The sequence below is a fragment of the Lissotriton vulgaris genome, chromosome 6, assembly GCF_964263255.1.
Source record: "Lissotriton vulgaris chromosome 6, aLisVul1.2, whole genome shotgun sequence".
In the NCBI taxonomy this organism is placed as follows: Eukaryota; Metazoa; Chordata; class Amphibia; order Caudata; family Salamandridae; genus Lissotriton; species Lissotriton vulgaris.
In genome coordinates, this window is record NC_141694.1 from 19,705,818 (window position 1) to 19,721,734 (window position 15,917).

The window sequence follows — 15,917 nt, forward strand, 5'->3', positions numbered from 1 at the left end:
TACTAAAGAAACCCTCTATGGACCCTTCAACACTCACCAATGAGAGACCAATCTCCCTGCTACCATTCCCAGCCAAGGTCTTGGAGAAAACCATCAACAGATCCCTCACCAAATACCTCAATGACCACCAACTTCTTAACACCACCCAGTCTGTTTTCAAGCCTAATCCCAGCACAGAAACTTCCCTTATTGCTGCTACGGATGACATGTAAGTGTCTCTGCCTGGTAGAGACACAGCAGCCCTCAACCTCTTGGACCTCCCTGCATTGTTTGACCAGGTCTCCCATCCCATCCTCATCAAACGCCTACACAATATTAGAATTCAAGGACACACACTCCAATGGATCAGCTCGGACGTTCCCAGTCCGTTAGCCTGGACCACACCCCCCGAACGCCAGTGACCTCATCTGCAAAGATCCTCCGTGAGTCTGACCCTCTTTAATTCTTACATGATCCCTCCGGCTAGCATCATTTGCTCTCACATCAACATCTTCTCCTATGTTGATGATACACAGCTCATTCTCTCCTTCATGGACAAGATGCCCAGTACCCGCATCAAGTTCAATGCCTGATTGAAGTTGCCCTCTGGAGAAGACTAGCATTCTAAAGCCGAACACAGACAAGACTGATATCATGATCTTCACGAAGAGCACTTCACTATGGAACTCCACCTGGTGTACAGCAGAGCTAGGACCAACAATGCCAAGAACCTCAGGATCGTCATCAAAAGCAAACTTAACATGACCACGCATCACCGGCTCATGCTTCCATACCCTTGGAGATGCTAAGAAAGGTTTCCCAATTCCTCCCAATCAGCCTCTGTAAAAGTATCTCACACACACTTGCCACAAGTAAACTGGACTACAGGAACTCCCTTTATAACAGGATCAACAAAAACTCACCAGAAGGCTGAGGCCATTCAGAACTTGGAGGGAAAAATCATTTGAAAACTCCCATGCCACACTCACACCACACCTGAAGGAACTCCACTGGAGCATCACATACAAATGAGCACCCTTCACCCACACTTTATATAACAATTGCCCAGCATACCTCAACAATCACAGCTGCTTTCATAAACCTTCCAGACACCTCCACTCATTTGTACTCCTATTTGCATGCATCCCAGGCATGGAAAACCAGATTCTGCAGTTAAGTCTTCTCCCACATCACTCCTTAAGCGTGGAATGACCTGCCACTACACAAAACAGCCTCCATCGCATTTCTTTAATTCTGCTATAAGCTGAAGGCAAGGTGTTTTGAATAGTCCCCCAAGGCTCAACGTTTTGCTAGACTAACACCACAGCACCATGATACACCCCAGGGTGATAATGCGCTTTAAATATCTGCATATAATTACTGTCCAATTTCTGCCCCTATTTCTCTGTTCCCATCATGGGGGCCCAAAGTGGCCAGTCACAAGCAGTCGCTTTAGTCTATCCTTTTTTTTCTGCCTCTCTGAAGACCAGAAGCTATACCCACTGTCTCGCTTTATCTCCCTACCCTCACTATTGGGCCAGGGAAGGTGACCAATGTCTGTCCTAATTTCTCTTCTCTTTCTGTTGGGCTAGAGGCTCCCCTTATCTTTGAGCCTTCACTGCAGGGTGAGCGGTGGCCGTCCCTCTCTCCTCACATCTTTCTGCACTGCCTAAAGGGCAGGACAGTACTGACTGTCTAACCTCATCTTGCCGCATTCACTGCATGGAAACAGGCAGAGCTTATTGTCTGTTTTCATCACTCTGTCCTCACTGCAAGCCAGTGCACACTGTGTGCCCTCATATCGGCCATTCCCTGGTCTTCACACTTTATGCACACAACATTAACTAGATGCAATGTGCTGGACCGTCACACACAGAGAAAGAGGAATGAGGAAATCACTTTTTTAGAGGTTTTGTGGCAAAGTTAAGATGTTTGAAAAACTGCCCTCACCCACAATAATGTGTGGCATGCTTCATCATTGCACTGCTAAACACACCCCTGTGCAGACCAGCACATGGGGCGGAGCAATAGGGAGGGGGAAACAATACAAACACATAGAAGAGTGGGGATCAAGCAAAGAATAAGTGCAGACAAACAAATATAAACTATAACTAACTCAGGGATATTCAAATGCCTAATCTAAAAAAACAATTTCCTCACTCCTACTTCTCTGTGTGTGACTAGTCAGTTATAGAGGAGGTCGAAGTAGGAGTTACCCTCCTCCCCCTTTTTTGTGCGGCACGCAATCTGCTGGGTGCCAGCCAGCCATTGCAGTGTTACTTGGGTCCTGGGATGTGGGAGTCTCTTTGCACCACAGTTATGGCAGATCAAGTTCCATGTAGGAGACCCATTTTCTCAGGAATTAAACACCCTTCCCAAGGGACAGGCCTAGAAGGGAGGAGTTTTGATACTGTCCAGGTAGGGGCTTCAGTCAGACCTCATAAGTGGGTGCAGTCCCTCTCTGGCCTAAAATCCCTGACTGTGACAACCAGACTTCAGACGGGAATGTCCTGTGACCCTGTGGAATATCTCTGACTTATTGGGGTGGTGATAAAGAAGGATGTCTCTGACATTTTACCTTTTCTTCCTCCCTTCACAGTGGGGTTTTGCTCTTAATAAAGTCCTCTGACCTTTCACCTCTAGCTTTCCCTCTTTGGAATACTGCTCTGGATAAAGTTCTCAATTATTTTCTTTACAACTCTGGGGCATATTACCAAGCCTGGCGATATTAGATTATCGCCGCTTTAGCGGCCGTTTTTGACCGCTAAGTGGCGATAATTACATCGCTCTATTAGCAAGCTGTCGCTAACTAATGTTAACGACAGCTTTGAGGCGATAGCGAGCGGTTTGGGGCCCGCTTTGCATGTCAGCGATATTTATCGTTAATGAAATGCAAAGTGGGCGTACCCAACCTGTTAGCGACTGAAAGCAGACACTAACATCGCTATCGCCTACTAGCAAGGCAGGCGTAGCGATGGAAATATATCTCCAAAACCTAACACCTGCTCAGACCAGTTCTTAGCTATTATATCCAATGGGAGGTGGATATAATGGCTAAGACCCTGTTAGCGTAAATGCGTGAATATCGCTGTATTCTCTGCGATATTCACGGATTTCGCCGCTATTGTGGGGAATTTTATTGCATTTGAGATAAACGTTGCTAATAGCATGTTATCTCAGCGATAAAATCCTGCAATGCTTGGCAATAGAACAATTGTCACTAAGCCTATTCAGCAATAAATATTGCTAGTTGTTGGTAATATGCCCCTCAGTCTCTTCCTCTGATCTCCACTGGATTCAGATCCCCTCCGTCTCTCTTCTCCTCCTCTGATGTCTACCTCTCTCTCTCTCTTCCTTAGGGTGCAGTATGGTTCTGGATAAGTTCTCTGATATTTCTCCTCTCCTTTATTTGCCCCGCAGTGGATTCTGCTCAGGATGAAGTTCGAGGACCTCCTCCAACACACTGGGGGCTTTGGAAAGTTCCAAATCTTGATTTTGTTATGCCTGGCAATTCCCAGGATCAACCTCCCTTTCCACTACCTGCTGAACAACTTTGTGGCCGTGGTGCCTCCTCACCGGTGTACTCTCTCTGATCAGGGTGAGATTGGGAACCTCACGGAGGCGGAGCTGCTCCTCATCAACATCCCCAGAGAGTCAGATGGGACCTTCAGCTCCTGCAAGATGTACAGAGAGCCCCAGTGGCACCTGCTGGAGAACTCCACCTGGAGAAGACCCAGGGACTACATAGGGGGACCACCCAGTGACTCCACCTGGAGACCACCCAAAGCATCCACCCTGCAGAGCTGCCAGCATGGCTGGGCCTATGACCACTCCCAGTTCACCTCTACGATAGCCACACAGGTAAGAGCTGATCTGATTAGTACAGGTCTTATACACACAGTGTCTATGGAAGCTTGGCAAGCATTGCATGGGAAACACCCATTACAACAACGGCCTTTTCACGCACTGCCATCGCAACGCGTCTTTAGCATCGCAGGAGGCTTTACATCGCATGCTTTTAGAACGCATGCAATGACAACGTGTGGGAAAGATGATGGATTATGACAGATGTAAGATGACGCGTTGAGGATTTTGATGCAACATGAGGCATGTTTTAAAACATATTGGCAAAGGCTGGCACTATAGTGGATCAATGGATGAAGAATGGATGTTTGGATGCAAGGATGAAAGGGTGGATGGATGAAGGATGGATGGATGAAGGATGGATGTATGGATGGAAGGATGAAAGGGTGGGTGGATGAAGGATGGATGTATGGATGAATTATGGGTGTATGGATGGATGTGTGAAAAGGTGAGTGGATGAATGATGGGTGGATGTATGGATGTATGGATGGAAGGGTGGATGGGTGGAGGGTGGATGTATGGATGGAAGGATAATAGGGCGGATGGAAGAAGGATGGATGTATGGATGGAAGGATGAAAGGGTGGGTGGATGAAGGATGGATGTATGGATGAATAAAAGGTTGCATGGATGAATGATGGCTGGATGGATTTATGTGTGAAAAGGTGAGCGGATGAATGATGGGTGGAAGGATGGATGAATGGATGGAAGGGTGGATGGGTGAAGGATGGATGTATGAATGAAAGGATGACAGGGCGGATGGATGAAGGATGGATGTATGGATGGAAGGATGAAAGGGTGAATGAATGAAGGATGGATGGATGAAGGATGGATGTATGGATGCAAGGATGAAAGGGTGGATGGATGAAGGATGGATGGATGAAGGATGGATGTATGGATGGAAGGATGAAAGGGTGGATAGATGAAGGATGGATGTATGAAGGATGGATGGATGGATGAAGGATGGATGTATGGATGGAAGGATGACAGGGCGGATGGAAGAAGGATGTATGTATGGATGGAAGGATGACAGGGTGGATGGATGAAGGATGGATGGTGGATGGATGGAAGGATGAAAGGGTCAATGAATGAAGGGTCGATGGATGGATGTGTGAAAGGGTGGGTGGAAGCCCAGTTGCAGGATAGAACCCCTGAATTGGTGGGCAAATTGTGCAAGACACATGCTACAGGCACTCTGAAAATTCTGGAAGGGGGTACCACTCCAAGTGGGAGGGTACGGAGCCCTGAGGAGGAGGCACAGGTGTGGGAAAGCCCAGCCCAGTCGCCAGTCCAGCCTCCGGGTATAGGTCCGGTGCTGGTGGGTCAGTGTCATTTACATTTACGTGTCGGACCTTGCTAAAACCATCAAAGCACACGGGATGAGCCTAACCTCCTATGCCGATGATACCCAACTTGTTTTGGCTATCAAAGGGGACGGAGAACTAGTGGCAGAAAAATTCAAGAAAGGACTTGTAGACATAGGAGAATGGATGGCCACCAACTGCCTTAAATTAAACTCAGAAAAAACCGAGGTGCTTATTTTCGGACCCCTTCGCCCAGCCTGGCCATCAAGCTGGTGGCCAGATGCCTTTGGCACCCCTCCCACCCCCACTGCCAAAGTCAGGAACCTCGGAATCATCTTCGATGAAGGTCTAAATTTCATGCATCATGCCAATAAAACAGTCTCCGCAGCACACCTAAAATTGAAGATGATAAGGAAAATACGTCCTTTCCTTCCGGAATCAGCCATTAAAACATTGGTCACCTCTCTTGTCCTCTCTGCTCTGGATCACTGTAACGGCCTTCTCCTCAATGCCCAATCCAGAGTAGTATCCAAACTACAGACTATCCAGAACGCAGCAGCACGTCTGCTCTCGGGTAAAACAAAATACGAATCAATATCCAAAAGTATAAAGGAGTACCACTGGCTCACCATTCGAAACAGAATCCATTTCAAATCCCTCTGTATCGTGTTCAAGGCGCTCAACAACCAAGGACCCCACTTTCTGAAAGAACAGCTACAACGATACAGACCTAGCAGAGTTCTACGCTCAACTACTCTGTCAACTGGTCGTTCCTCGCACAAAAACAGCATCCTGGGGCGATCGTCGCTTTTTGGTGGCTGCCCCAAAGCTCTGGAACACGCTACCCCTAAACATCAGGGAGAGCTCCTCCCTCCTCCAATTCCGCAAGCTCCTAAAAACTTGGCTCTTCGATCAATAACTGCTCCTTCCTCACGCTAATTATCACAAATAACTGGTTTTATTAGCGCCAAGACGCCTGAGGGTATATGATGCGCTTTACAAATACCAAAAATAAATAAATAAATAAATAAATAAGTCATACCTGACCTGACAGGAGGGAGAGTGGACAAAGGGTGCCAAGCCCCTGGGGCTACTGACCCCGCTCTCTGACACCACTGAGATGTGAGAGCCCTGAGAGGCATTAGGACTGGGTCTCATCACTGACTACTGTCAGTGGCTACTGTGGCTTTCTGTTTGCCTGTTGGGACACACCTGTGAGCAAGCTAAGGGTAGGTGCTGCACAGATGGTGTCCACAGGTGAGGAGAAGGGTTCCACATGGGTTAGCTTGGTGGACAGAGGGACTCAAAAAAAGGTTCAGATTGGCGTAGAACTGGAATATGCCCCTGCTGTTGTGGGCCAGGGTCCATGTTCTATCGCCCAAAGCAGGGAATCCCATCAAGGTAGTGATTGGTCTACCCTGCGTTTTGGCTGTAAGGGGTTGTGTTGGACTTGGCCCTTTTTGCAGGGTCATTCCTAAAACTTTTTGCCTTCTTCCTATATTTTTCCTGAGCTGATATTGGCTGTTTTATGACTCTGGGCACTTTAACACTGCTGATCAGTGCTAAAGTGCATATGCTCTCTATTGTAAATTGATGTATTGTTTGGTGACTCCATGATTGGGTTATTTGATTTTCTTGTCAGACCCTAGGACAATGCACCATGTGTGCCCAGAGATTGTAAATTAAATGCTGCTGGTGGGCTTGCAGCACTGGTTGTGTCACCCACAGAAGCGCCTTGTAAAGTGTGTCTCAGGCCTGCCATTGCAGAGCCTACATGCAACGTAGTACTGCCATTACGACTTGGTAAGTGCACCCACTTGCCTGTCCCTAAACATTCCCTTTTCTTCATATCAGACACCCCTAAGGCTTCCAGGTCAGGGGGGACACCCTGAACCTGGCCCTCCAACCTAGGGTCTAAACCCTCCAGTTGAACTGGGGTCAGAGGCGCGGACTCCCTCTCTCTGCAACCCCTTCCAGAGTGCTGCACCTTCCCCGGGGTGGTAGCCCCAGAAAACAAACCGGTCAGGACACTGTTTACAGTTGTCCCACACTCCAGGCCAGACAACACCTAAACCTGGCTTCCTAACCCAGGGACCAACCCCTGTGGTTGAACTCTTGCCCAGTGCACCAGTCCAGGACTTCATTGGGAGCACATATGCCCCCCAAGTGTGACACACAACTCATGTGTCAACCCCTATCCATCTGACAGTGCATGAAGTTCCCCAGGAAAGAAGTGGTGTCACCATGGTCATTTAGCGGTGACTCAGCCCTTCTGGCTGGCCCCTGATGTTAGAATTGGGGGTCTCTGGTTGGCGCAGGTATGTACTTGCGACAAGCAGGGACCCTCTCCTCTAAGTCAGGGCAAAGGATTACTCCCAGAAATAACCCCTGCTCACCCTCTAGGTAGTGTGGCGCAAGCAGTCTAGGCTAAACTCTGGAGTACATAGGGTTAAACATTTGCAGTATGTCACACAACAATCACCAACCCACCACACAATGACACCAGACTGTATTCTTGTAAAAAAATATATCTCCTTTATATATTTTCAAAGCAGGCTTGTAAATACAGTCTTTCAGAATTCAAATAGCGGTTCCAGTTTACTTTTGTTTAAGTTGCCACAGTTCTTTTTAGTAATGTTCAAGTCTTTACATGCACTTCTGAATGCTTTCTCACTTCCTTTCAGGTCTGTGCGCTCCGTAGCGCTCTTGGTACGTTGTGTACGGCTCTTGGGACAAGCCCTCCTAAACCTCACGCTTCTCGCGTGAGCTGGCGTACGCCGAGAGTACTGTGAAGGGCAGATACGAGACGTACCATCCACCGTGTTGACAGCGCACTGTTCCCAGCAAGATAGGAGCGTACTCAATGTACAATAGCAGCGTACGGTCTAAGTTCCAAATCGACGCGCACCACTGGCGTACAGTTCTGTTTTAAAACCAGACGCGGACAGTCAGAGCTGGCAGTGCGGAGCGTACTAGCAGGGTACGGTGCGCACAAGCTCTCAGAGAAATGCACACTCTCAGCGCACACTACGGGCTCAGTTCACTTAGGTATTAAGATACGCCCGGTGTTTTGTGCAACGTGGAAGCGGACAGTCAGGATGGGCATACAATTGGGGGCACACAGCGCGGGCTGAAATGCTGCTCGCTTAGCACACAATACCTTCGTGTCCTTGAAGCTTCGGTGCGGCTGATGCCAGGCAGACGTCCCTCGTTGCGGTGCCTTCCAGGAGGGTGACGCGGCACGGAGACCACAGGAGCACTAATCTCGAGGTTGGCGGTGTTCAGGGGACACAGGCTTACAGGCAGGGGCTGCATCTTGGGTTCGCCTGGAGAGGGGTGCAGCGGATGTCGAGGGTTTCTGCAGGGCTCTTTCCTCCCGATGGGCACACGTACTGAAGTCCGTCTTCTCTTTACTTTCCACGGCGCGGGGGCAGCAGAAGGTGGTGATCGGACCGGACAGGTCCTCTGCTTTGCGTTGTTTCTTCCGGTTGGGGAAGCAGTCACGGTGATGGGGTCAGACAGGGCTGACCTTTGCGGTGCGAGCTGCGACGGCAGGAATTTACGGTGCTTGGCAGGACAGGGGTTAGCACAGGTCCTTTAGGGCGGTGATGCAGAGTCGACAATACACAGCAGCTGTTCCTCTTCCAGACGGGGGTAGCGCCCACTGTTCCTGGGGCGCAGTTCAGGGGGCAAGTTCTCTTCCAAGCCCTTGGAGATAGGTTGAAAAGCACAAGTTCTTTGTAGATAAAAATGCAGCAAGTCTTTAAAAGTTCCTCTCTGCTCTCCTTTGGCAGAAAGGTCACCACTGCAGGCCAGTCCCCAGGAGAGGGACAGTCTTCCTCCTCACAGCTTTCCCGGTGCCTCCTCCTCAGGCAGAGCTTCTTCTTGGCTTCAAGCAGATCTAATTTACAAGGAGCAGGGCTCCTACTTTTATACCCCATTTCCTTTGTCTTCTCAGGCCAGGGGGGCCTCTGCATAATTCCTTTCAGTCTCTGAGCACTTGATGGGTGTACTCTGGCTGTTGCTTTCAGTGTGAGGGCAGGCACATCAGACGCTCCACTGGGAGGCGGAGCCAGCATTGTGGTGGCAGAGCACAGCCTGATTAGAAGTCCAGGGCCACTCCTACCTCCCACTAAGGTGTAATCCTTGCATTCACCACCTGTCATCCCCCAGCCCTGTCACTCACACATCCCAGACAGTCAGATACACATACTAGCAGAGGCGGGCTGAAATGGTTAGGCAAGCAAATGCTAACTTTCTAAAAGTAGCATTTGCAAACACAGGATATTAAAATAACCTTTACTAAAAGATGTATTTTATTATTCTGAGTTCAGGCATACTAAACATGACTCTCTACCATGTTCCCTGAGCCTGCTGGGATTATCGAGTGTAATAATTCCAGCAGCCCATTCTGGCCTAAAGGGAGCAGGTAGCCTTACAATAGTGAAAAACGAATTTGGCAGTAATTCACTATTAGGACATGCCACACACCTCAACGCATGTCCTACCTTACACTTACAATGCACCCTGCCCTAGGGCCTACCATAGGGGTGACTAATATGAAGTTAAGGGAAGATTTAGGGGCTGGCAAGTGTGTGCACTTGCCCAGCCAGCATGACAGTACCAGACTGCACGCAGGTTCTGCAATGGCAGACCCTAGACACATTTTACAAGGCTGCTTCTGTGGGTGGCGCAACCAGCGCTGCAGGCCCACTAGCAGTATTGGCATTCACAAGCCCTGGCACTCCTGGGGCACTTTACTGTGGACTGGCAGTAAATCCAATGAACCAATCAGGTATACCAATCACAGATACACGTTGTACAGGGAGAGCATATGCACTTTAGCACTGGTCAGCAGTGGTAAAGTGCCCAGAGTCATTAAACCAAACAAAATCAGGTCAGAGGAAATATAGGAGGAAAAAGGCAAAAAGTTTAGGGATGACCCAGCAGCAAGGGCCAAGTGCAACACAACCCCCTTCCAGCCAAAACGCAGGGTAGACCAATCACTACCTTGATGGTCTTCACTGCTTTGGGCGATAGAACAAGGACCTGGCCCGCAACTGCAGGGGCAGACTCCAGTTCTACTCCAAACTGAACCTTTTTCAATTCCTCTGGGTATGCTCTCAGGGTCCACACAGCCAACCCGTGTGGAACCCTTCTCTTCACCCGTGGACACCACCTGTGCAGCCTCTAACCTTAACTTGCTCACAGGTGTGTCCCAACAGACAGTCACCAAATCACAGTGGCCACTGACAGTAGTCAGGGCTGAGACCCAGGCCTCATGCCTCTCAGGGATCCCAAACCTCGGTGGCCTCAGAGAGTGGGGGGCAGTAGCCCCAGGTGCTTGGCACCCTTTGTCCACTCTCCCTCCTGTCAGGTCAGGTATGTCATCCTGGCACTGACCCACCAGCTCCAGGCCTGTACCTGGCGGCTGGACCAAAGACTGGGGTGGCCTCTCCCACACCCGGTCCTCCTCCTTGGGGCTCTGTACATTCCCACCTGGAGTGGTACCCCCTTCCAGAATTGTCAGGGCACCTGTGGCAGGTGACCTGCACAATTCGCCCACCAGTTCAGGGGTGCTATCCTGCAACTGGGGCACCAGGTCAGGGGGGACACCCTGCACCTGTCCCTTAAACCTAGGGTCTAGACGCTCTAGTTGAACCGGGGTCAGAGGCGAGGACTTCCTCCCTCTGCACCCCCTCCCAGAGTACTGCCCACTCCCAACTGGGGTGGTTCCCCTAGAAGCGACATGGGCCAGGACACTGATTACAGTGGTCCTGCCCTCCAGGCCAGACAACACCTGAACCTGGCTCTCCAACTCAGGGACCCAACCCTGCAGTTGAACACTTGCCTGGCGCACCAGGACTTCCCGGGGAGCACGCATGCCCCCCCTGAGGGTGGCACATAGCTCATGTGCCGTGCGACAGTCTGCCTGGCGCAGATCTCCCAACCCCTGTCCATCTGACAGTGCGGGAAGATCCCCCAGGACAGAAGTGGTGTCCCCATGGTCATTCACTGGGGACGCAGCCCTGCTGGCTGGCCCCTGACCCACTGGTTCTTTCACTGGGGACTCCTTCCCCCTCTCGCCCCTCCTTCTGGACTTCTGCACCCTCCCAACTGGAGTGGTACTGCCAGACACCAGAACTACTGGAGCTCTGTTTACAGAGCCTCCACGTTCTCTAGCCACTGGGGGATCCCCCTCAGCGGGTGACTCATCCAGACAGCCTAGGCTCCCCATCTGGTGTTCCCTTAAAGAACCATCCAGGCTCTGAGGCTGAGGTTGGGCACTACCGGGACAAAACCCATTCTCACTCCTTCCCCTTAAGGACAGGACGTGAGGCCCTACACCCCTCTCACTACTACAGGACCTAGCTGGGCTACTCTGCGCCACTTCCACCACTCTGGGCTGGAAGTTACCTGAGCCACTCCCCACAGGATCACACACCAATGCCTCTCCAGACCCTCTGGAATCCACCACAAGGTCTGCCTCCAATGTGAGCTCCCTGGGGTCAGAGAACTCACTCTCAAACAGGTGTTGGCGTAGCTCTGGAAAACTGGGACTTAAAGTATGCTCTCCCACAATTGGATTACACAGCCCCCTAGCAGGGTTAACCAAACTATCCTCCACCTCTCCATCCAGCGCTTCACACACATACTCCACACCATCTTTCTGAGACTGGCCAGACAGTAGCGGACTGTCTCTGTCACACAACCCACACTTTTCCGGGCGGTCTTTACACTCACCCACCAGGACCTCAACAATGGGGGAATCCCTCCCACCACTAGGACCATGAACTCCTACGCCAGCTACCCTATTCCCTTCAGGGACGCTGCGCACTACTGGAGCTACTTCATGCCCTTGAACCTCCTGATGTAAGTTAACCCCCTCCAAGTCAGGTGCCTTATCTCTAGGTGCGCGCACTATGCTGTCAGCACTAGATACCTTAATGTTGCTGCCACCATCTGAGCTGGACTCCACCTCCAACTCAGCAAAGCTCAATCTCTGAGCTACACATATTTCTTGTTGCTGGGCTGAAGCCCTCCTGGCCTCAAGCCCCTCGAGCTCCATGTCAAGTTTCCTCATTCTTAAGTCACGGGCAAGCTGCATTTTCATTTCTTCCAGGGCCAACTTCTTGGTTTCTAGCTCCAGTTGCCCATTTATTTCCAGCTCTGCCAACTTCAATTCATGATCTCGGGTTGCCTGTCTGTCCGCCAGCTCCTCTGGCGACAGACCTTGGCCAGAAAAACTGCTACCCAATGGGGAGGTTGCACCCCTCCACTCTGGAGTCAGGGGTCCCTCCAGCTGCTGTTCTGCATCCTCAAATTAAATATCCTTTCCAGGGGCATTCCTTGCCTTGACCCAGGCCCTCAGCGCCTTTTGGAACTGCTCTCTTCTGGAGAGTCCGGTCATGGAAATGTTCAAATATTTGCAGAAGCTCTTTAGCTGTTTTCCGGTATAGTTTTCTAGTTTCTCCCAATCACAGTCAATGGACGAAATGGATGCTGCCTTTTCCATTTTCACTGACACAGGCATGACTTCAAAAACACATGGAGATCTCTTCTAGCAAATCATAAATCAAAAAAAAGTCTGTGGCTTAAGTTACTGGACTGTCATGACTATGCAATGGTCAATAATCACTGTATGGACACTGCAAATGTAAATTCGTGATCTTCACCGCTGCCGCCAATGTTAGAATTGGGGGTCTCTGGTTGGCGCAGGTATGTACTTGCAACAAGCAGGGACCCTCTCCTCTAAGTCAGGGCAAAGGATTACTCCCAGAAATAACCCCTGCTCACCCTCTAGGTAGTGTGGCGCAAGCAGTCTAGGCTAAACTCTGGAGTACTTAGGGTAAAATATTTGCAGTATGTCACACAACAACCACCAACCCACCACACAATGACACCAGACTGTATTCTTGTAAAAAATATATCTCCTTTATATATTTTCAAAGCAGGCTTGTACATACAGTCTTTCAGAATTCAAATAGTGGTTCCAGTTTACTTTTGTTTAAGTTGCCACAGTTCTTTTTAGTAATGTTCAAGTCTTTACATGCACTTCTGAATACTTTCTCACTTCCTTTCAGGTCTGTGCGCTCCGTAGCACTCTTGGTACGTTGTGTACGGCTCTTGGGACAAGCCCTCTTAAACCTCACGCTTCTTGCGTGAGCTGGCGTACGTCAAGAGTACTGTGAAGGGCAGATACGAGACGTACCATCCACCGTGTTGACAGCGCACTGTTCCCAGCAAGATAGGAGCGTACTCAATGTACAATAGCAGCGTACGGTCTAAGTTCCAAATCGACGCGCACCACTGGCGTACAGTTCTGTTTTAAAACCAGACGTGGACAGTCAGAGCTGGCAGTGCGGAGCGTACTAGCAGGGTACGGTGCACACAAGCTCTCAGAGAAATGCACACTCTCAGCGCACACTACGGGCTCAGTTCACTTAGGTATTAGGATACGCCCGGTGTTCTGTGCAACGTGGAAGCGGACAGTCAGGATGGACATACAATTGGGGGCACACAGCGCGGGCTGAAATACCGCTCGCTTAGCACACAATACCTTCGTGTCCTTGATGCTTCGGTGCGGCTGATGCCAGGCAGACGTCCCTCGTTGTGGTGCCTTCCAGGAGGGTGACGCGGCACAGAGACCACAGGAGCACTAATCTCGTGGTTGGCGGTGTTCAGGGGACACAGGCTTACAGGCAGGGGCTGCGTCTTGGGTTCGCCTGGAGAGGGGTGCAGCGGATGTCGAGGGTTTCTGCAGGGCTCTTTCCTCCCGATGGGCACACGTACTGAAGTCCGTCTTCTCTTTACTTTCCACGGCGCGTGGCAGCAGAAGGTGGTGATCAGACCGGACAGGTCCTCTGCTTTGCGTTGTTTCTACCGGTCGGGGAAGCAGTCACGGTGCTGGGGTCAGACAGGGCTGACCTTTGCGGCGGCAGGAATTTACGGTGCTTGGCAGGACAGGGGTTAGCACAGGTCCTTTAGGGCGGTGATGCAGAGTCGACAATACACAGCAGCTGTTCCTCTTCCAGACGGGGATAGCGCCCACTGTTCCTGGGGCGCAGTTCAGGGGGCAAGTTCTCTTCCAAGCCCTTGGAGATAGGTTGAAAAGCACAAGTTCTTTGTAGATAAAAATGCAGCAAGTCTTTAAAAGTTCCTCTCTGCTCTCCTTTGGCAGCAAGGTCACCACTGCAGGCCAGTCCCCAGGAGAGGGACAGTCTTCCTCCTCACAGCTTTCCCGGTGCCTCCTCCTCAGGCAGAGCTTCTTCTTGGCTTCAAGCAGATCTAATTTACAAGGAGCAGGGCTCCTACTTTTATACCCCATTTCCTTTGTCTTCTCAGGCCAGGGGGGCCTCTGCATAATTCCTTTCAGTCTCTGAGCACTTGATGGGTGTACTCTGGCTGTTGCTTTCAGTGTGAGGGCAGGCACATCAGACGCTCCACAGGGAGGCGGAGCCAGCATTGTGGTGGCAGAGCACAGCCTGATTAGAAGTCCAGGGCCACTCCTACCTCCCACTAAGGTGTAATCCTTGCATTCACCACCTGTCATCCCCCAGCCCTGTCACTCACACATCCCAGACAGTCAGATACACATACTAGCAGAGGCGGGCTGAAATGGTTAGGCAAGCAAATGCTAACTTTCTAAAAGTAGCATTTGCAAACACAGGATATTAAAATAACCTTTACAAAAAGATGTATTTTATTATTCTGAGTTCAGGCATACTAAACATGACTCTCTACCATGTTCCCTGAGCCTGCTGGGATTATAGAGTGTAATAATTCCAGCAGTTCATTCTGGCCTAAAGGGAGCAGGTAGCCTTACAATAGTGAAAAACGAATTTGGCAGTAACTCACTATTAGGACATGCCACACACCTCAGAGCATGTCCTACCTTACACTTACAATGCACCCTGCCCTAGGGCCTACCATAGGGGTGACTAATATGAAGTTAAGGGAAGATTTAGGGGCTGGCAAGTGTGTGCACTTGCCCAGCCAGCATGACAGTACCAGACTGCACGCAGGTTCTGCAATGGCAGACCCTAGACACATTTTACAAGGCTGCTTCTGTGGGTGGCGCAACCAGCGCTGCAGGCCCACTAGCAGTATTGGCCTTCACAAGCCCTGGCACTCCTGGTGCACTTTACTGGGGACTGACAGTAAATCCAATGAACCAATCAGGTATACCAATCACAGATACACGTTGTACAGGGAGAGCATATGCACTTTAGCACTGGTCAGCAGTGGTAAAGTGCCCAGAGTCATTAAACCAAACAAAATCAGGTCAGAGGAAATATAGGAGGAAAAAGGCAAAAAGTTTAGGGATGACCCAGCAGGAAGGGCCAAGTCCAACACTGACTCACTGGTTCTCCCACTGGGGACTCTTTCCCCCTCTGACCCCTCAATCTAGACCTCTGTACCCTACACTTAGGAGTGGCACTGCAAGGCACCAGAACTGATGGAGGCCGGCATACAGCCATTCTCAGTTCACTAGACACTAGGGGATCCCCCTCAACGGATGGCCCATCAGGACAGACTAGGCTCTTCACCTGGTGTTCCTTTAAAGAACCATCCAGGCTCTGAGGCTGAGGTCCGGCTATATCTAGACGTAACCCATTCTCCTTCCTCACCCTTAAAGACAGGTCGTGAGGCCCTACACCCCTCCCACTACCATGGGACCTAGCTGGGCTACTCTGAACCACTTCCACCACTCTGGGTTGGAAGATACCTGAGCCATTCTCCTTAGGGTCACTCCCCAATACCTCTTCAGG

General features: G+C 50.4%; 1 protein-coding gene across 1 annotated transcript in view; it reads left to right on the plus strand.

The window, feature by feature from the left end:
* The first annotated feature begins 3,404 nt into the window (after positions 1-3,404).
* LOC147706713 (solute carrier family 22 member 7-like) overlaps positions 3,405-15,917 on the plus strand; it is a 302,246-nt gene continuing 289,733 nt past the window's right edge. The window contains exon 1 of the mRNA XM_086925117.1: positions 3,405-3,840. Coding sequence (XP_086781243.1) covers positions 3,415-3,840 — 426 coding nt within the window. The 5' untranslated portion in view covers positions 3,405-3,414. The remainder of the gene's footprint in view (positions 3,841-15,917) is intronic.